At 42.5% G+C, this 22651-nt stretch overlaps 1 protein-coding gene across 15 annotated transcripts in view; it reads right to left on the reverse strand.

Moving 5' to 3' along the window:
- The window catches only part of KIF13A (kinesin family member 13A), a 230481-nt gene that overhangs the window by 19838 nt on the left and 187992 nt on the right, over nucleotides 1–22651 (reverse strand). For 10 of the 15 annotated variants that reach the window (XM_031666945.1, XM_031666939.1, XM_031666950.1 and 7 more), the window contains 12 exons: nucleotides 22463–22636; nucleotides 19898–20049; nucleotides 17865–17997; nucleotides 17539–17685; nucleotides 12376–12414; nucleotides 10286–10385; nucleotides 8027–8153; nucleotides 5874–5929; nucleotides 3101–3225; nucleotides 2651–2827; nucleotides 1813–1905; nucleotides 1203–1355 (listed from right to left, as the gene is read on the reverse strand). In XM_031666945.1, coding sequence (XP_031522805.1) covers nucleotides 1203–1355; nucleotides 1813–1905; nucleotides 2651–2827; nucleotides 3101–3225; nucleotides 5874–5929; nucleotides 8027–8153; nucleotides 10286–10385; nucleotides 12376–12414; nucleotides 17539–17685; nucleotides 17865–17997; nucleotides 19898–20049; nucleotides 22463–22636 — 1476 coding nt within the window. The remainder of the gene's footprint in view (nucleotides 1–1202; nucleotides 1356–1812; nucleotides 1906–2650; nucleotides 2828–3100; nucleotides 3226–5873; nucleotides 5930–8026; nucleotides 8154–10285; nucleotides 10386–12375; nucleotides 12415–17538; nucleotides 17686–17864; nucleotides 17998–19897; nucleotides 20050–22462; nucleotides 22637–22651) is intronic. The other 5 variants (XM_031666952.1, XM_031666951.1, XM_031666948.1 and 2 more) reach the window with 1 other exon arrangement.

The raw sequence follows: 22651 nt of genomic DNA on the forward strand, positions 1-22651 counted from the left end.
GACCTCGTGATCCACCTGCCTCAGCCTCCCAAAGTGCTGGGCTTACAGGCATGCACTATCGCGCCTGGCCTCAAAAACATTTTTTTAAGATAAATAAAACTGCAGGGTGTGGTGGTTCATGTCTGTAATTCCAGCACTTTGGGAGGCTGAGGCAGGTGGATCACTGAGGCAGGTGGATCACAGACAGGAGTTTGAGACCAGCTGGCCAACATGGTAAAACACCGTCTCTACTAAAAAATACAAAAATTAGCTGGGCGTAGTGGCGGGTGTCTGTGGTTCCATCTCTCTGGAAGGCTGAGGCACTACAGTTGCTTGAACCTGGGAGGCAGAGGTTGCAGTGAGCTGAGATCGCGCCACTGCACTCCAGCCTGTGCGACAGAGCAAGATTCTGTCTCAAAAATAAACAAACAAGTAAATAAAACCAGGAAAACAGCAGAATGAAAGATATTTATGTTGTGAAATTTTTATACAGGTGGACAGAGAAACGTAGAAGAGGTACCTCTAACCATATATCTAATTTGCAAAATGACAATGAAGTGTGATGCTGTTTGTATTTTGCTCATGCAGCAATTCAGGTGGGATTTCCACTAAGGGAAGATTTTTCTGACAGATGCCAATTACATTCCTCCTATTAATCAACACCCACCCCCCATAATGTCAACTACTGCTCCTATGAAATGACATATCTTGTCTTATAGTTCCATTACTTAGTGTATTATTTTCTCTTGAATGTCCTGTTGTCACCTCAAAAGTTAACTCAGGTCTAAAAATCAGGGAGACAGTAATAGTCTGTGGTTAAGCATATGCCCTTTGGAGTCAAGCTGTTTGGCTTTACATCTGACTTTGTACCCCTTCCTAGCTGTGGAACCATGGGTGAGCTAGCTAACTTCTGTCAGCCTCAATTCTGTCATTTGAAAATGGGGATTTCAACAGTACTTACCTCAGGGGGTTACCTTGAAGATTAAATGAAATAATATATCTAAATTGCTCAGGCTCAGTGCTTGGCAAGTAGGGAGTATTCAATAAAAGTTAGTCACTATTTTTATTTTGGTTACTATTTTGCCAGAGTCCTTTCAACAGAGATGGCTCAAGTGCTCCTTCTCTGATAGATTTAGTGAGGTATTTGGTAAGTAAATTCATATCTGTCCACTGGGGGTGAAGGCTGGTGATTTCATTCTCGGTCCAGATATTCAGTTACTTGCCTGCCGGAGCCGTTCAAGACTCAGAATGTTTTCCACCTGCAGCACGCCTCGAGTGTACTTCTCAATGTACGTCTCCCCATCTGACGTGCCTTCGTTTTCACTCCTTGCTGCCAGGAGAGCCAGCGTTTCCCGGTCTTCTATCTCCTCAGTTGCCTAAAAGGACAGGAAGGAAATGACAATACTTTGATGTGAACAATGTTTTCATCCAAAGTGTGGTAAGAAAATGTTTTAGAAATCTGGAGAATGAACACATTCTCCATTATTTAGATATTGATATTTTTTAATATATATATTTTTTTTTTTTTTTTGAGACAGAGTTTCACTCTTGTTGCCCAGACTGAAGTGCAAAGGCGCAATCTCAGCTCACCACAACCTCTGCCTCCCAAGTTCAAGCGATTCTCCTGTCTCAGCCTTCCTGAGTAGCTGGGATTACGGCATGTGCCACCACACCTGGCTAATTTTGTATGTTTAGTAGAGACACGATTTCTCCATGTTGGTCAGGCTGGTCTTGAACTCCCGACCTCAGATGATCCACCCGCCTCGGCCTCTCAAAGTGCTGGGATTACAGACATGAGCCACCGCGCCCGGCCTAAAGTAGCATATATTTTACCTTTGGTATATTGGATACTATTTCATAGGTTACACCACAGGAATAAAAAATATTTTTCAGGGATATTCTCCTCTTCAAACTCTGCGTGAAACTCTGGTAGGAAAAAAAAAAAAAAAAAGCTGGATTAAGCTATGTAACAAAGGTAAGTTATTTCGTATTTTACAAATTGTAAAAGCATTACCAGTTAATATGTTTTTGATATGCACACTAATCAGCATACAACAGAAAAAAACTGAAGCTAAGAATCCCTGTCTCCAACCCCAAGGGACACTAACGTCCAGCTGTTAGTTGGGAATTCGACTACAGAATCTGTAGCATGTTCAGGATTTCTGTGGTTGCTTCTCTCTCCCATCTGCTGCCTTCCTGTGATCTCTCCAGGGTTTAATCAGTCTTTCCTGAGATGGCTAGAACAACACTGGAGAGGATCAGTTTCACTGATAGAACCTCTGAGACGGCATCCGTCAAAGCAGTAGGATAGGGATTTGTTTGGAGTCTGCCTTTTGTCCTGGTTTTGTCACTCACCTGCCTGGACCTGGCACTTAATCTCTCAGCCTCCGTTTTTCTACTTTTCAAACAGTGAAATATCACAGCTTCACTGCCTGGTAGGATTATACCTCTCCAATCAGTCAAGGTGAAAATGCCCTTACTGGATGACATTGACCTCTGCTATCCTAATGCCCACTATCTTGGATAAATGAGAATCAGACTCTAACTCGGCCAGGATGGTCATGTTTTGCACATCCCCTACATTAGCACCAAAAAACACTGCTTTGTGCTAGATAGGGGGAAAAAACTTTGAGCTCAGAGCCAGAATGGCAGAATCAGGCCCTGTTATTACCTGTTTGTTGTAAATATTGGCTGCAATCCGTTTTCGTAATACTAACTCCATAGCAGCAGGGTGGCTGAGTTGAACTGTGGTTTTCACAATTAGGTAAATCCTTTCATTCTGTGGTGTGACCCTATTCAAGTGAACAGAATCATGCACCGAGGAATCCCAAGAGGCTGTGGCTGAAACCTACGAGTGAGGGAATGATGAGGAGATGGAAACAAGACACAGGTCAGCCGTAGCAGTTTTACAGGGCATACAAGAGAAAGAAAATAAATTCAAATCACTGTAATCAAATATATTTCTTTCCTCACCTTTTTAAAACAGCAACACAAATGTTCTGTTTTTTAAAGGCCCCAGTCTTTTTCCCCAAAGCAAACTATAGCAGTTGAGTGGGAAAGCAGGCCCACAGGCTTGTGTGCTAATCTGAAGCCTTTTAAGAGAAACATGGAGGTGAATTACCTCATCATCACTGTGCTTTATGATGGGCAGGTAGAAAAATTGGCTGCCATGCTCCTTGGGCAGAATGGAGTTCACGCCGGATGCATGGGGGCCGACAAGCTGCTCATTGGCACTGAGGTCATCCGCTAACCACATCAGGGGCACAGAAAAAACAGTAGGGGAAAGTCAGTTTTTCAGCAAACACCAAAAATTTAAATATATGCTTTTTACAATTGACGTTTTTTGTGTTTTTTTTGTTTTGTTTTGTTTTGGAGACGGAGTCTTGCTGTGTTGCCCAGGCTGGAGTGCGGTGGTGTGATCTCGGCTCACCGCAAGCTTCACCTCCAGGGTTCACACCATTCTCTTGCCTCAGCCTCCCGAGTAGCTGGGACTACAGGTGCCCACTACCATGCCCGGCTAATTTTTTTTTTTGTATTTTTTTAGTAGAGACGAGGTTTCACCGTGTTAGCCAGGATGGTCTCGATCTCCTGACCTCGTGATCCACCCGCCTCGGCCTCCCAAAGTGCTGGGATTATAGGCGTGAGCCACTGCGCCCAGCCTACAGTTGACGTTTACACATAACACATCTTTACTTTTTCTTTCATTCCTTATCCTGCAGCTGAAATAGAGACTCCAAGACTCACAACAGTTTTTTTTCTTTTTTAAAAATTATTATGTTTAATAGAGATGAGGTCTTACTATGTTGTCCAGTCTGGTCTTGAACTCCTAGACTCAATGCATCTTCCTGCCTTGGCTTCCCGACGTGCTGGGATTACAGTTGTGAGCCACTGTACTTGGCTTTTTTTTGAGACAAGGTCTTGCTCTGTTGCTGATGCTTGAGTGCATGGCCTGATCATAGCTCACTGCAGCCTTGAACTTCTGGGCTCAAGAGATCCTCCTGCCTCAGCCTCCTGAGTAGCTAGTACTGCAGGTACACACCACTATGCCTGGCTACTCTGTAAAATTTTTTGTAGGGATGCAGTCCAGCTTTGTTGCCCAGGCTGGTCTCTGACTCCTGGACTCAAGCAGTCCTCCTGCCTTGGCCTCCCAAAGCCCTGGGATTACAGGCACGAGCTCACCATGCCCCACAGCTTTTATTCTTTTTTATTTTGAGACAGAGTCTCACTCTGTCGCCCAGGTTGGAGTGCAGTGGCGCAATCTCAGCTCACTGCAACCTCCGCCTCCCAAGTTCAAGCGATTCTCCTGCCTCAGCTTCCCAAGTAGCTGGGACTACAGGTGTGCACCACCACACCCAGCTAATTTTTGTATTTTTAGTAGAGATGGGGTTTCACCACGTTGGTCACGATGGTCTCCATCTCTTGAACTCGTGATCCACCCGTCTCAGCCTCCCAAAGTGCTGGGATTACAGGCATGAGCCAACGCGCCTGGCCGCTTTTATTCTTTAAAAATACAATAGGAGCCAAAAAGTTGCCTTGTGAGTCTCCTATAAGACGGAATGACTATATTCTATTGTTGTCCTAGGTACAAATATATTCATTAAACACACCTTGGAGGCTGGGCGCGGTGGCTCACGCCTGTAATCCCAGAACTTTGGGAGGCCAAGGTGGGTGGATCACAAGGTCAGGAGTGTAAGACAAGCCTGGCCAAGATGGTGAAACCCCGTCTCTATTAAAAATACAAAAATTGGCCGGGCGTGGTCGTGGGTGCCTGTAATCCCAGCTACTTGGGAGGCTGAAGCAGAAAATTGCTTGAACACAGGAGGCAGAGGTTGCAGTGAGCTGAGATCACGCCACTGCACTCCAGCCTGGGTGACAGAGTGAGACTCTGTCTCAAAAAAACCTAAACAAAACAAATCTTAGAATTTTGCTGCTTTCTGATGTCAATTCCTCCTGTAAACTGTTAGGTTTGTTATCCTACTTAATAACTTACTATAAATTAGAGATTTTAGCAGTTAAATTACCTATTTAAATCAAAGTTCTGAGCACTGGGAGAAATATGAAGATTATCTTCTTCCAACGTCCTATCCAATATGGGGTTTACCCTTCACAAATCTCTGTAAATGGCCAACTAGTCTTTGTTTATATACCTCCCAAGACAGAGAACTCACTATCTTATGAGGCATACATTCAACATCTAGGCTTTAAAAAGAAAAAATTCTTCACATGAAGAGCCAAAGCCACTCTCCCTGTGTCCTCCATCCATTAGTGGGCTTCCTTCTAGAACAGAGGTTTTCAGGCTGTGTTTTGAGGAGCCCTAGGGCCCTGCCAAAGGATCTACCAGGAGCTTGCCCACCGCAAACTCAGCAGCTCTGCGGTTGTTTTCTACACGTGGGGTTCTGGTTAATATTTCGTCTAGAAAAGGATTGCTCCGCTAAAGCACGTTGGAAACCATTGTTCTAGACTTGCCCAGGTTCCATGTAATTGCAGTATGAAGGACAACCCTGAAGGCAGCGTTATAGTGTGATCATTTCTGCCATCAAAACTGTTTGAGGAGAGTTAAGAACACTAGTCAGAAATGCAGACTAATAGGCCCTCGCCAAGCCTAAAGACTCAGAATCTCTGGGGGTGATTACTTTCCAGGGTAATTTCTATGTCCGCTGTTTCAGAGCAACTGTGTTAATGCTCTTGTATGCAGTTCTCAATCACCCTACGTGCTCTTTTTTAAATTATCCACATAATCATGCTTACGTACATTTAATTAGAACAAAAATGTCACCTAATTTGGCACATGAATGATTAGAAGAGTGATTTAAGGATCAAAATAAGGTGAGTCTGAATAGATTACAAACCTTAATTAAATACAATAATCCCTGTGACTTTAAGTGTCTACTTACCATTCAAATCGAGGAAAAGAACTGGTATGTGGGTTTCCATTCCAGGAGGTGGGATCCTAAATTTAATAACAACATTTAATCATAACAAAATATGTATTTTACATCTTGTTAGCTGATAAAACACCGCAGAGCCGTGGAAGCAAAGAGAACCATGGTGGAGATGCAGTTTCCACTAATGAAATACTTTCATATTTCTTGACTTCCCTGTAGACATAAATCATGGGAATTATATGACTTACACAAAAGAACTTCCAGTTATATGAGTTACATGCAATTAATTGAAACAAAGATTATTTTAAGCCTTTCTAAAAATAATTCCCGTGAGAGGGAAAGGGAAGGGGGATGTTATTAGGGTGGTAATGGGACAGGATCAGAGCCTAGAAGAAATAAACAAAAGCTGAAAGGAGGATAGAATGAAAGATGTGTGAAAGGAGGTAGGGTTGTGTACAGAAGAGATCAAGCAGTGTTTTATCAAAAACTGGACCAGGGATGGGCGCAGTGGCTCATGCCTGTAATCCCAGCACTTTGGGAGGCCAAGGCAGGAGGATGGTTTGAGGACAGGAGTTCAAGACCAGTCTGGGCAACACAGGGAGACCTTGTCTCTATAATAAAAAAAAAAACAACAAAAAACACTAGCTGGGTGTGGTGGTACAAGCCTGTGGTCCCAGCTACTTGGGAGGTGGGAGGATGGCTTGAACCTGGGAGATGGAGGTTGCAGTGCACTGAGATCGTGCCACTGTACTCCAGCCTGGGAAACAGACCCTGCCTCAAAAAAATAAAAAACAAACAAAAAACCCCAACTTGCCCAGCTGCAACAGAACCGCCTCAGAGGCCTCTGAAAGTGAAGAGTCCCTTTAGAAATGCAAATTCCTGGCTGGGGCGGTGGCTCACGCCTGTAATCCCAGCACTTTGGGAGGCCGAGATGGGCGGATCACGAGGTCAGGAGATCGAGACCATCCTGGCGAACACGGTGAAACCCTGTCTCTACTAAAAATACAAAAATTAGCCGGGCACGGTGGCGGGCGCCTGTAGTCCCAGCTACTTGGGAGGCTGAGGCAGGAGAATGGCGTGAACCCGGGAGGCAGAGCTTGCAGTGAGTGGAGATCTCAGCGACAGAGTGAGACTCCGTCTCAAAAAAAAAAAAAAGCAAATTCTTACTTAAAAAAATAAAAAAAGAAGAGTCGCAGGTCCTTCCTTTCTCTTCTGAATCAAAATAACTAGGGATGACACCCAGGCCTACATGTTACAAACACTCAAGATGATCTGAAGTTTCAAAACACTTTACACCAGAGAGACTGAAGTAGGGAGAAGAACTGTCTAGAGAGGGTTTTGAGGGCCAGAACAAGATTGGGGTGAGCAGGCTGTCCATAAGAAGTGGCTGGTAGAATTACTGCAAGAGACCTACAGGATTCCAGCATAACAGCAGGAACTGCAGAGAGAAACATCAGGTTATAAATTATGTGCCTGCAGATTCAGTTTCTAGTTTCAGAAAATAGACCACGAAATTGATTACATTTCCGTTTATCATTAGAGATGCGGGTATTGTCACTAATGTTCCTATGCCTGTTCAAAAAAGACTATCTGGGCATGTACATTCTGTGTTCAAAAGGAATCTGATTTCTCTTAAATGCCCTGGATATATAATAATAAAAATGAGAATGAGAATAAGCAGCATCAGCTAGGATTTAACAAATGGGTATGAAAAGTATTTTATACACATTATAATATATAAGATAATATTATCATATATAAGGTATTTTATATACATTATCTCTAATTCTCACAGTACTACCAAAAAGACAGCTCCACTAATGTATTTTCTGCCCTCTTCAAATACTTTCCAGCCAAGATAAAAGAGTTTCTGGAGATCAGGGAACAATGTCCAAGTTGCTTATGCAGAGGAATAGAGGAGAGGGATATGTGATTCCTGGCCAGGTAATCAATGCTCTCTGGCTTCCTGTGGGAGAAAGTTGGCTTCAATGGGGAAGGAAAAAAGGGATGGAAGCACTAGAGATGAGTGGACATTCCCTAAGCAGTTCAGCTGGTTGGCATTTTCTGTGACAATCCTGGAAAGTCTCTTGCATGGCTCTTGCCACAGGCGACCTATACCATTTCATCTCCCTCGGTCTGCACAGAAGGGAGGGCAGCCTTACCAGTCGGCAGGTGCCCCAGGAATCCCACTGCCTGGGGCCGGCACCAGTACAGCATTCCTTTCCTCGGTCAGCCCTACCCACTGCTCCACAAGCTGGGCTTCCCGCTCCACATCGTCCTCTGTTTTCTCTGCAGAAAAAAATGAGGGGATCAATGCCAACAAGAGAGAAAGTATGACTTCTCAACTTATAAGGAACAGATTTTGGCCTGGGCAACATAGTGAGACCCCATCCCTACCAAAAAAAAAAAAAAAAAAAAAAGCAATAGTTGGGCAGGGTGGTGGCACGCACGCCTGTAGTCCCAGATACTCGGGCAGCTGAGGTGGGAAGATCACTTGAGTCTGGGAGTTCAAGGCTACAGTGAGCTATCATCACATCACTGTACTAAAGCCTGGAAAACAGACAAGAGACCCTGTCTCAAAAAACAAGCAAACAAAACAATAAAGAGATTTCATTCAGTGCTATCTGTAAGTGGCTTAAACATCCACTATGTCCCTAAAATGTATTTGAGTTTTTGAAGTTCAAGCAAGAGCATGTATAGGGAGCTGAGAGGGGCTGTGACACCAATTTAAGGAACCATAAGCCAGAAATAGCAGAAAGGGCATTGGAAAAGCAATTACGAGACTTAGGTTATTTTGCTGGTTCTGTAACTTGGGGAAGTTATCCAACAGATGAGTCTCCCTAACCTGTCAAACAGGGATAAAAGAAGTCATGTCTACTTCATGTACTTGCTGGAAGGATCAAATGAAATATGGACGTGACACTGCTTTACAGAACTATACATGATGTTACAAAGACAGAGGATTAAAAAACACCATAGGCTGGGCACAGTGGCTCACGGCTGTAACCCCAGTACTTTGGGTGGCTGAGGTGGGCAGATCTCCTGAGGTCAGCAGTTCGAAACCAGCCTGACCAATATGGTAAAACCCTGTCTCCACTAAAAATACAAAAATTAGCCAGGTGTGGTGGCGGGCACCTGTAGTCCCAGCTACTCAGGAGGCTGAGACAGGAGAATCACTTGAACCTGGGAGGAGGAGGTTGCAGTGAGCCAAGATCGTGCCACTGCACTCCAGCCTGGGCGACAGAGCGAGACTCTGTCTCAAAAAAATAAATAAATAAATAAAAAATAAAAAACCCACCATATTCCTTACTCTGTAAAATCACCTTTATTTTCCTTGAGGCTTACCATGAATGGGATTTTATTTGATACACTTTGAAATCCGCTTATTCATAATTCAACTCTGGGGCTCCCTGGGTACAGTCAAAGTGAGTTTTCATTAGCAGCCTGAGCACATACACAAGGCAACACCACATGTCGAGCCAAGGTGTTTTCCTGAGGGAGACTTTCCGCTAGCTTCTACATGAAATGGATTAACATGCATGATGTGTGTGTTCTTTGCTGCAGAACCAACCACGTGAGTGGACCATGATATCTGGATGAGAGACTAAGGATTTTAAGTGCATATTTCTACTATAGAATCCAAGTGGTTACTGCTAGCATAAGCAAGCTGCACCCTTGGAGGTGGGTGGCAGTGAATGGAGCTGCAGGGGCCACCCTGAACCAGCGGAGTGCATGGTAATGGCCCAACAGTGGATAGGTGCTGACCTGCTCATTCAGTTGCTGTATGTCCTAGGTCCTGGTGCCTAAAGTACTTTGTATTGACATACTGGTATTTATCACATTGTGTTCATCAAAATGAAATTTGAATTTGACATTTAATGTCACAGTTTTATGAGATAACTCAGAGTTTTATGAAAATGTATCACTTTCAAATTTGGAGGCTTCTTAAACCAACAATGTATAATATGATTGACTAATGTCTATAACTGTTACAAGTTCACAAAACTAAACAGGCTGGGTACAGTGGCTAACACCTGCAATTCTAGCAGTTTGGGAGGCTGAAGTGGGAGGATCACTTGAGTCCAGGAGTTTGAGACCAGCCTGGGCAACAAAGTGAGACCCCCCCCCCCATCTACAAAACGTTTAAAAATTAGCCGGGTGTGGTAGCTTGTGCCTGTAGTCTCAGCTAGTCAGGAGGCTGAGGCAGGAGGATCTCTTGAGGTCAGGAGTTAGAGGCTGCAGTGAGATATGATCCTGCCACTGCACTCCAGCTTGGGTGACAGAGTGAGACCCTGTCTTAAAACAACAACGACAACAACAAAAATAAGATACTACTGTCCAGTTAGGGGAAGAAAACAACCTACTGCCATTGTGTAAAAGTGAAAAAGGTACTCCCCAAAAGAGAGTTTGATCTCACATACCTGTTTTATTGCTGACTTTTTTTATCTGTTCATCCAAGTATTCTCGTCGTTTAATGAGTGCATCTGACCACCTCTCCCTTACGCAGTTTAAGTCTTCTTCCTAACATCAGGGAGGGAAAATACTTTCCTGTAGACTGTACAGACAACGATTTCTTTCTTTCTTTTTTAAAAAGATGTTTAAATTGACTAGGAAATTTTTCATTAGGAAAAGCTATTGAACATTGCTGTGTGATTAATATGCAAGAAAGCAGAGAGGCCTCAATAACACTGCATGTTGATCAAGGATGCTGTTGCCCAGAAATCAGAGCCCCTGGATCTCCAAAAGGATAATTACACTTAAAAGCAAGACAAGCTCAAACTATACCAGCTGTCAGATTTTTTTTTTACGATGAGTGTATATATATTTAAATCGTAGCTATTCATTGCAGGATTTGTGATCCCAACAGAAGGACAGCACAAACACAGCCCAAACCAAGTAACAACAAATGGAATGGAAAATGACAGGCATTTTCATAGCTCATAGTTCAGTGGTCATCTGATAACACAGATTTTCTGAAATGCAAAGAGTAGGTCAGCAGAGAACTTTTCAAACTTGCCACAAACATTTTACTTCCAACCACCACCATGAGGCTAACCAAAAATCTCCCATGCAAACCCCAACATGCAGTCAGCCATGCTTTAAGAAATCCCCTAGTCAGTCATTGGACTGCACTGTGAAAAACCTGCCAGGAAGCGCACAAACAGCCGCAGGACGTTAGTCAATGGCACTGCTGAGATTCAAGGGGATACTGATATTTCCCTTAAAGGTTCTTCTTAGTGGAATTATGAGTAGGGAAAGAAAATCCATCAATTCTATTAAAAATGCTCTTTGACTTGCCTAATTCTAGTGTAACACTTAAGACGTTACATCAAGAATAGATACCTTTACCTCTGAAACTTTACCAACAGTGTACCCACATTTTTTTCCCCCTGAGACAGAGTTTCGCTCTTGTTGCCCAGGCTGGAGTGCAGTGGCACAGTCTCGGCTCACTGCAACCTCTGCCTCCCAGGTTTAAGCGATTCTCCTGCCTCAGCCTCCCAAGTAGCTGGGATTACAGGCGCGCACCACCACGCCCAGCTAATTTTTGTATTTTTACTAAAGACGGGGTTTCACCATGTTGGCCAGGCTGGTCTCGAACTCCTGACCTTGTGATCTGCCCGCCTCGGCCTCCCAAAGTGCTGGGATTACAGGCGTGAGCCACTGCGCCCAGCCACTGTACCCACATTTTACATGTAGGAAGGCACACTGGGAAAACATCATTTGACGATGTGTGTGGAGAATCCGTACAAAGACTGGGCACCAAACCCAGAAAGCTTCATCTTGGTTTGCTGCTTTGACAATTTATACATAACCCCACACTCCATGATATCAGGCCAGTCAGTGCTGACTAGGTATAATCTCAATTTGTACATCTATATATTTTTTCTAGATTTCCAACCAGAAAAGGCTGATATTTAAATTCTATAGGTTATGGAGAACTAAGTGTTACCCAAATGAGAGAAGAAAGCTGGCTAAACAAAACACAATTATGTGCATAAAATGTCTCCAATTTTCCTATTCAGTGAAAGTCTTGTGAAGTAAAATGGCGTATTACAATACTAGCTCTTGGATGTAAGGAGCAAAATGCACTTTAGCATAGGAAAGGTAAGAGTCTATCTAAAAGATTATGGATGGATAACTACAATATTTTAAGAACATCCATTTTTTAATTAATTAATTAATTTGTAGGAGACTGGAGTTTTATTATTACTCAAATCAGTCTCCAGATCATCCATTTTAATACAGTGATAATGATATTGCTTAGCAATAAGACAGTAAATCAAGATGGCATAGCAAAAAGGCAGTATTTGGTTACAAATTTTGAACTGACAAGGCAATCTATAGAAATAGTATTGTGTTTGAATACATATAAAGCAAATCAAAAGCAAGTGAAAAACTGCATATTCTCGCTCTAGGGCCCTCCTTCCTCCTCCCTGGCCTCTGCTTTGCGAATGCTGGCAATTAGCAGTAGCTGTGCCCCATGCCACAGGATTGACAGCAGTAGCAATACCTGATAACTATCCATATCATCACCATCCTCATCATCTCTCTGGTAGGAAAAAATAAACACAAAGGACAAGCATTTTGTTTTTTAAACAGCATACAGGGAAAATAATTATTTTAAGCTTAACACACATTAAAATGGACAGCTCACATACATAAGCACAATAAAACACTAAATTGAATCTCAAAAATGGTATACTAAATTTAATTCACTTGTCTATAAAGAATTTTTCACATAAAGAATCATTGAAACAAATATTTGGCTGGGCTCATGCCTGTAATCCCAACACTTTGGAAGGCTGAGGCAGGAGGATCTCTTGAAGCTAGAAGTTCGAGACCTGCCTGCGCAACATAGCAAGACCCCATCTGTACAAAAAAATTTTTTTAAATTAGCTGGATTTGATAGTGTTCACCTGTAGTCCCAGCTACTTGGGAGACTAAAGTGGGATGATCACTTGAGAGGAGGAGATGGAGGCTGCAGTGAGTTCTGGTTATACCACTCCACCTCAGCCTGGGCAGCAGAGCAAGACCTTGTCTCCAAAAAACAAACAAAAAATTAAATAAAATAAGAAATCTCTTAGCTGGGGATAGGAACCAACATAATTGGGCCAGGCCTTACACCACTGTCATACAGACAGCTGATACATATTTTGGGGTAGACTATTTGACTGAGATTTGAGATAGGCTTAGGAAGACAGAATAGCAAAACTACGAGGAAGATTCTCTTGCCCAATCTCAGTTTGAGCAATGAGGCAACTAAGACTTAAAGGATGAAATGATTTAACCTTACGATCACACAGATAATGGCAGGTCAGAACTGTAAGCCATATCTGAGGTCTCCAACCTCAGCCATCTTCCCTGATGCAATCATCCCAAGGGAAAGCTGGGGCAACCTCAGGCTATATACATACAAGGGTCTGTACTACACTGTTGAAATAAAAGCAACAGCATACTATTTGGAATATAAGGATCGGTCAGTGCTCTCTACTGACCATAACAATCACTTGAAAGAATCACAACTGTCCCAAACACAGGGAAACATTGTAAAATAACTAAATAAAGCAAAAATTTTGGCAAAAACATTTGGCAAAACAAAGTAATCATGTTGAAAACAAAAGGGTCTTGGTTGAAAAAAGTTTCCTTAGAAACAAGAATCTAGAATCCCTTAATTTAGATTTATGATTACAAAAGTGCTTTAAGAATATAGTCAAAATTATTTTCATATATACTTCAAAATGAACTGCTTTTTTTTTTTAAATTTTGGTAACCATCATTATCAGTTATGTGACTAACTCATTAAATGCAATCCTAATCTCGAAGCAATTTATCTTGAACTAATGCTTCCTATTAATATAAAAGAACAAATAGCTCTAATTTATCATAATTTTTTTTTTCTTTTTTTTTGAGACAGGGTCTCGTTCTGTCTCCCAGGCTGGAGTGCAGTGGCACAATCTCCACTCACTGCAAGCTCTGTCGCCTCCCGGGTTCACGCCATTCTCCTGCCTCAGCCTCCCGAGTAGCTGGGACTACAGGCGCCCGCCACCACGCCCGGCTAATTTTTTTGTATTTTTAGTAGAGACAGGGTTTCACTATGTTCGCCAGGATGGTCTCGATCTCCTGACCTCGTGATCCGCCCGCCTCGGCCTCCCAAAGTACTGGGATTACAGGCGTGAGCCACTGTGCCCGGCCTAATTTATCATAATTTTAAACTACGGAGGTAGTTCTATTAACTGAAAACTGGCCTAAGCATTCACGATGTAAAATTGTTGCAAAATCAGCATATTCTGCATTGGTTTCAGCTACTGCATCAGAATAACTGTGTTTTTTTTTTTTTTTGCATCAGAATAGTTCTAAAGCACTGTGTCAACAACAAAAACACTTAACAGACATAACCTGGAACATGGCAGCAAAGAAAACAAAAGCCTTTAAAACAGTTACAGTTCAAATTTTAAGAGCACTATGCTCTTTTTTCTTTAAATTTATTTTTATTTTTGTTTATTTATTTATTCTTTGAGATGGACTTTCGCTCTGTCACCCAGGTTGGAGAGCAGTGGCACGATCTCTGCTCACTGCAAGCTCCGCCTCCCGGGTTCATGCCATTCTCCTGGACCCCAGCCTGGGTGACAGAGTGAGACTCACAAAAAAAAAAAAAAAAGAAGCAAATAGTTGATCTTTGGAATGTTCCTCAAATGAGAACATTTACTTAGCTGATGATCCATACACTGCAGGTCACGGCCTCCCGAGTAGCTGGGACTACAGGTGCCCACCACCACGCCCGGCTAATTTTTTGTATTTTTAGTAGAGATGGGGTTTTACTATGTTAGCCAGGATGGTCTCGATCTCCTGACCTGGTGATTCGCCTGCTTCAGCCTTCCAAAGTGCTGGGATTACAGGCGTGAGCCACTGCGCCTGGCCAAGAGCACTATGCTCTTAAAGAGCATATAGCACTGCGGAAAGGCTAATATTTTAAAGTTTATAATTTGACAAAAATCAGTTTTAACTCAGAGGTAGAGCTGTTTTTTAAAAAATGCAAATAGTTGCTGGGTGTGGTGGCTCACACGTGTAATACCAGCACTTTGGGAGGACCAGGCAGCCGGATCATTTGAGGTGAGGAGTTCGAGACCAGCCTGGCCAACATGGTGAAACCCCATCTCTACTAAAAATACAAAAATTAGCTGGGCGTGGTGGTTCGTGCCTGTAATACCAGCTACTCGGGAGGCTGAAGCAGGAGAATCGCTTGGACCAGGGAGATGGAGGATGCAGTGAGCTGAGATCGTGCCCCTGCACTCCAACCTTGGTGACAGAGAGAGACTCCATCTCCAAAAAAACACAAAAAACAAAAAACAAAACAAAAAAAACACGGCGCAGTGGCTCACGCCTGTAATCCTAGCACTTTGGGAGGTTGAGGCGGAAGGATCGCAAGGTCAGGAGTTCAAGACCAGCCTGGCCAACATGGTGAAACCCCCATCTCTACTAACAATACAAAAATTAGCCAGACACGTTGGCAGGCGCCTGTAATCCCAGCTACTCTGGAGGCTGAGGCAGGAGAATCGCTTGAACCCAGGAGGCGGAGGTTACCGTGATCTGAGATCGCACCACTGTACTCCAGTCTGGGTGACAGAATGAGACTCAAAAAAAAAAAAAAAAAGCAGCAAATAGTTGATCTTTGGAATGTTCCTCAAATGAGAACATTTAGTTAGCTGATGATCCATATACTGCAGGTCACGGTTTGAAGCAAACAAACTCAATGTTTTATTGAGCATCAGAGATTTATTAAGCCACAAGGACCTCAGGATTATTAAGTCTACCTCATCATTTTGGAGAAAAGGGGAACTCAAAGTTTAAATTATACAGCCAAGATAACCATTTAGTAAAGCTCAACTAGACTTAAGAACCCAGGTCTCTGACTCTAAGTCTAGTGTTCTCTTTCAACTGTACAGCCACGTAGAAGCTGATGGCTAAGTGAAGGACTGAACTGCTATGAGAATACCTACAATCCCACTTCCTGCTCCACAGGCTGCACACACACAAGGAAAAGTCTGGTGAAGACTGCCAAACCACAGCAGCCCTGTCCTTGCACCCACACTCATACTCTGAATGAAGTGTGGACAGATGTTCCAAGCTAGAGGGAATTTTGGGCTTGAAGAGGGAAGGCAGCATCTGACAAAGCTATTACTGCCTTGAAGTCCAATAGTCTGTGCACTGACTTTTAGCTTTCAGAAAAATCTTTGCCTAAAAGCCATGGAGCCAAAAGGAAACTGAGATAGAAAAGAAAACATCCTCAAGATTGGCTGGGCTTAGACTCAGACTCCACAGAGGAGAAATGTTTTCTCCTCAGCACGATAGGGAGAGTGCTCCCAAACAGATATGGCGGTGAGGGAGGCAGATTTAACAGTGATTCTTCCCAGTTCCTAATTCGTATCTGGTAGTAAACTGGGGACTCAATGAAGCACACACATTTTTTTTAGGCTACTGGGGGACAAGTTCCTAATTTTATTTGTTTTGAGACAGAGTCTTCCTCTGTCACCCAGGCCGGAGTGCAGTGGCGTGATCTTGGCTCACTTGCAGCCTCTGCCTCCCGGGTTCAAATGATTCTCATGCCTCAGCCTCCTGAATAGCTGAGACAACAGTGCCACCACACCTGGCTAATGTTTTGCATTTTTAGTAGGGACGGGGTTTCGCCATGTTGGTCAGGCTGGTCTCGAACTCCTGGGCTCAAGTGATCCTCCCACCTCAGCCTCCCAAAGTGCTGGGATTATAGGCATGAGCAAACGTGCCTGGCCAAGTTCCTAATTTTAGAGATTCTTTTCATGGAGTACTGAATAGTTCTGACTGATAATATGATCAATTCTTAGATCAGTTCTTAGAGGTTTTCATCTTTTTATTTTTAAAATGAGAATATAATGTTTAGGAAATCAAGATTTAATGAACAAAAATGATCATAAGGACAAATTTTAACAAAAGAAGTAAAGCTTTCAAAGAGCTGGTTTATTATGACAATGTATGAAAATAATTTTACACTATAAATAAAAGTGGTCAGGCATGGTGGCTCATGCCTGCAATCCCTGCACTTTGGGAGGCTGAGGCAGGAGGATCACTTGAGTCCAGGAATTTGAGACCAGTGTCGGCAACAGAATGACACACCCTACTCTACAAAAAATAAAAGAATCAGCTGGGCGTGGTGACGTGTGCCTGTAGTCCCAGCTACTTAGGAAGCTGAGGTGGGAGGACTGTTTGAGCCCAGGAGGTCAAGGCTGCAGTAAGCCATGATCACACCGCTGTACTCCAACCTGGGCAACAAAGCAAAACCTTATCTTTAAAAAAAAAAATATAAAAAAACCCCCAAAAAGTAGATCAGGTCAAGCAGTAATGCCAAAGATACAACATATTTTAGGCCAGATATAAAATAAAATCTGCCTAAAGTAAATGACTACTATAGCATTAGGATGTGTGTGTTTATAAATAGAATTATTATTAACCAACACTAAGCAAACAGATTTTAAAGCTAGAAAAAAGGCAATGGATGGAAATGTGAACTGGGGGAAGATCTACGGTTAAGGCAAGGAATTCTGTTATATTCGCAAAAAGGTCCCCATCGGAGATCATTAAATGCCTTATTTCTGCATTAACCAAGCTTTGTTAAATACTGTTTCAAGTCTGCTTGTCTTACCTGGTAACTGTCCAGCCCTCTCTGGAGTTTGGTGGACCTGGCAGTCACACAACCGATGGATACCGACAGGATGGCTTCAACCATAAGCGGCAGTGTCCCTGAATGCTGCACAGGTTTCACCGTGACTTGCACTCTACGGGAATGACCCTGAAGAGGGTGGGCAGGGGTATGAGTGCCAGGAATGATAATGAAGAGGAAGGGGATAAAGAAGGAGAAAACGATTAGAGAACAAAGATACAAATAGTTAGAAAATCCCCAGAAACTATGTGTAAGAGTGGAACAGAGAGAAAACATTTAAAAAAAAAAAACGAAAACAAACCCAGTACCTGTCTAAGTTGAAAGATGCCTCCTGTGTTGACATCTTTTGCCTGATGAAGTTCCACGGCAGCATACTCCCCTAACTCATTCAATTCTAATATGGAGATCCACATTTCTATTCTTCGCGTTACTTCATTCCACCTGCAGAAACACATTCCAACAAGCAAGAGCCTCACTGTCTAGCCACACTGTTAGTAACAGTAATAAGCCACCATTCACTGAGCACTTACTATGTGCTAGGCACTCTGCCATGTATCTCGTATAAGTTACTTCCTTATTTAACTCTCAAAACCACCCTGTCATATTGTTTCTATTTATTTTATTGAGGTAGACTGAAATGTCCACATCTGGAGTATACAGTTCGATGAGTTTTGAGAAATGCATATATGAGTGTAACCTGCCCTATCATCTCAGAAAGTTTGCTCATACCCGTTCCCATTCAATCCCCACACTCCCGTAGCAACCGTGTAACTCAGAGATTAGTTTTGCCTGTTCTAGAACTCCAGATAAATGGAATCGCACATTATGTATTCTTGCGTCTGGCTTCTTTCATTCAGCATAATGTTTCTGAGATTCATCCAAATGGATAAAAAGTTTTTTTCTTTTTTAATGCAGAGTAATACTTTATTTATGAATAATACCAATTTATCCCCATTCACTCACTGAAGGATATTTGGGCTATTTGCAATTTGGGGATACCATGAATAACAATGCTATGAACATCATATAGGCCGGGTGTGGTGGCTCACACTTGTAATTCCAGCACTTTGGGAGGCCAAGGCGGGTGGATCACCTGAGGTCAGGAGTTCGAGACTAGCCTGGCCAATATGGTGAAACCCTGTCTCTACTAAAAAAAAAAAAAAAAAAAATTAGCCAGGCATGGTGGTACACGCTTGCAAGCCCAGCTACTCAGGAGGCTGAGGCAGGAGACTCACTCCAAGAGGTGGAGGCTGCAGTGAGCTAAGATCGCACCACTGCACACTCCAGCCTGGGAGACAGAGTAAGACTCCAACTCAAAAAAAAAAAAAAAAAAAAAAAAAAGAACATTGTATACAATTCTATTGAGGACTGACATTTTCATTTATCTTGGGTAAATACCTATGAGTGGGATTCTCGGGTCATAAAAGAGGCGAATGATCAACTTGACAAGAAAATGCCAGTTTTCCTCCAGATTGTGGCTTGTGTATTCATTTTCGTAGTGGTCTTTTGATGAGCACATGCTTTTAATTTTGATTAAGTCCAACTTAAACAATGTTTTTTCTTCTATGGTTAGCACTTTCTGTGGCCTTTCTGAGAATATGTGACTATCTCAAAATCCTGTGTTCTTCTGTAAGCGTTATAGTTTAAGCTTTCATATTTAAGGTTACATATGATTTATCTCAAATTAATTTTTGTATATGGTGTGAAGTCAAGAACAAGGGTGATTTTTCTCCACATAGAGATGTAGTTGTTTCAGTCTCATTTGTTGATAGGACATACAATTCCCCATTGAACTTCTTTGGTACCTGGTAGTTTCTTTCATCATTTTCATTTTACAAAGGAGGAAATAGGATCAGAGAAGGCTGGCTTCCCTCCCTCCCTCCCTTCCTCCCTTCCTCCCTCCCTCCCTCCCTTCCTTCCTTCCTTCTTTTTTTTTGAGACGGAGTCTTACTCTGTCACCCAGGCTGGAGTGCAGTGGCACAATCTTGACTCACTGAAACCTCCACCTACCGGGTTCAAGAGATTCTCCTGCCTCAGCCTCCTGAGTAGATGGGATTATAGGCACGTGCCACCATGCCTGACTAATTTTTGTATTTTTAGTAGAGACAGGGTTTCACCATGTTGGCCAGGCTGGTCTCTAACTCCTGACCTCATGATCCGCCCGCCTCAGCCTCCCAAAGTGCTGGATTACAGGCGTAAGCCACCGTGCCCGGCCATTCTTTTTTTTTTATTAAATGATTTTATTTTTTTTTATGAGCAGCCTCCTAGGCCAGAGTAGGTTCAGAGACTGCTCAAGTCCTAGTCTTGACCTTGTATCTAAAACTGACAGCCAAGTACAAACCTGTCATGCAGTGTTCTTGTCTTAGCATGAAGAGAATCAACCTCCCAGAGAGAGGTGCCATTTCCAGCACACCGGTGGCCCCACACTTCAATGGCCAGTGCTCCATCTGAAATGAACTCCAGAAATTCTTCCGTTACATTCACCACATAGTCCTGGGGTAAGTGGGGGAAAGCACAAGAATTATGCTTAAAGGAGTCTGTGAAATTTCCTTTTGACCTTTCAACTGTTATATTTATTTTAGAGTATGTTAGCCTGATCTCGACCTTAAATCCATCTCTTCTGTTTTACAGAAAACCATAAAGAACCACAGAATATTAGATCTGAAAGGAAAATTGGGAGGCAATTTAATTCAACCTGTTTGTTTTTTTTTGAGACGGAGTCTCGCTTCATTGCCCAGGCTGGAGTGCAGTAGCGCGATCTCCGCTCACTGCAAGCTCCACCTTCCAGGTTCACGCCATTCTCCTGCCTCAGCCTCCCGAGTAGCTGGGACTACAGGCGAACGTCACCACGTCAGGCTAATTTTTAAATTTTTAGTAGAGACGGGGTTTCACCGTGTTAGCCAGGATGGTCTCGATCTCTTGACCTTGTGATCCACCCACCTCAGCCTCCCAAAGTGCTGGGATTACAGGTGTGAGCCACCGCACCCAGCCTCAACCTGTTTCTTGTATCAATAAAGAAAATGAAGAAAGCAAATTGTCCAAAGTCATATGGTTTGTTAGTTACAGAGCTGAATCTACATTGTCTTACACTTGGTTCATTCTCAGGTCCACAGGACCAGTCTGATTTTCAGCTGGCACAGACTAACTCAATGAACTGTTCCTTGCCATGGCTTAGGAGAATAATAACAGAATTAAATTTTATATGGTTATCTTCATGACTTTATGCTCTTGCTTTTAAGCTTTCCTACCCTATCTCCTCTTTCTAAAACACAGACAGACTGGGCACGGTGACTCGCGTCTGTAATCCCAGCACTTCGGGAGGCCGAGGTAGGAGGATAGCTGGAGCCCAGGAGATAGTGACCAGCCTGGGCAACAAAATGAGATCCTGTCTCTATAAAGTAAAAATTAGCCAGGTGTGGTGGTACATGCCTGTAGTCCCAGCTACTCAGGAGGCTGAGGCAGGAGGATTACTCGAGCCCAGGAGTTCAAGGCTACAGTGAGCAATGATTATGCCACTGCACTCCAGCCTGGGCAACAGAGTGAGACATCGTCTTTAAAAACAAAAACAAACCCAAACAGATGATTGTGAGGAAATGAATACTGAACTGACCGAGATGGGTGGCAAATCACCCAGAGAAACGCAGTAGGCAACAAGCCAAGCTAATTTTCTTTCCATTAGTCTCTCAGTGGAATCTCAGGTGAAGACATCTCTTGTGATGCTAATTTGCAGAAACAGTTGTGCTATATTTATTTAACCATATAGTATCTGCTTTTCAGTCTATTTTATTTGAAGACAGACCCAGAATTTAAGAAGAAAAACAAACTTCATGACAATCTATATATTTTAGAGATGAAAAAACTCCAAGATCACAAGAGATCCAAAAAACTCCAAGATCACAAGAGCCCAGAAGCTCTGGGACTAGCATTTATTAAAACAGCTGTTAACCAGAACACACTTGAAATTCAGATTTCATCTTTCTAAACAAGCAGCTTTGTGGATTCACAGAAAGATGGGGAATATTTAAAAGAAAATTCAGAGAACAACAATAAAAATGAGTAATAAAGATTTTGAGGAACAGATTTGGTGAATACAGATAAATGTAGGCTATTTGTTTTCAGAAAAAGAAAAACTTGACAGCCTTTACCTATGTGAAATTTTATAGGTGGTGATATGGGTTAGTTTTCTAAGTGTAGAACCAGAAAGAATAAGCATGATTTGCAAAAGAAGGGGTCTTGAGTATCTGTGAAGGGTTGTCTAAGGAAAATCAAAACTACAGAGAGGATGGAGCTGGTCTTTCAGAAATGACTTCTCAGCAGTCCCTTGTGAAAGCCAGGAAGAGTATATGATGTCTCAAAGGAGATCCAACCACATTCACCACAAATTCACCTTTCCCTTTTTCTATTTTCTCATATGACTTGTGAGAAAATCTACATGAAATATATCACTCATATGACACATTAGAATGTAATGCTATTTTCCTAAGAATGAGATATGTAGCAACTTACATGTTAAGACGTACAAATTCTGAAATACGTATAATGTGATCCCACTTTTGTATAGCATTTTTAAAGAACTTACGTGTGCATGATATAAAAGGGTGTTTGTACATATGTTATCATACACATATAAAAGATGTAGAGCATAGAAAGTAGTTTAATGAAATATGTAGCAACCTGTCATTGGTGGTTTATATCTTTGGGGAACAAGACTGTTGGTAGAGATCTTTTAGATTTTATTTTAAATATTTCTAAACTATTTGCATGTGTAAGAAGGTACATTTTTGAGGTTAAAACATCCTAATAAACATATTATACTTAAAACAAATGCTCATGGGGACAATCGATTATTGAACTGCACCCGTTTCTGCTGCTTCCTGCCCAGCTCATCTGGTAGCGGCATCTATACCTTACAGTGGGAGAAGGTCACTGTGTACTGGGCATCCTTGGACTGTGGTGAAGGCACCTCGGGGTCTACCACTGGGGCAGCCACCGTAGACTCACACTGGTCCCAGAATGTATATTGACAGAAGACGAAATTTGAGAGGTTCAAGGGCAGTCCCGTTGCTTCTTTAATTTTTACCTGAAGAGATAAACA

The sequence above is a fragment of the Papio anubis genome, chromosome 6, assembly GCF_008728515.1.
Source record: "Papio anubis isolate 15944 chromosome 6, Panubis1.0, whole genome shotgun sequence".
NCBI classification, from domain to species: domain Eukaryota; kingdom Metazoa; phylum Chordata; class Mammalia; order Primates; family Cercopithecidae; genus Papio; species Papio anubis.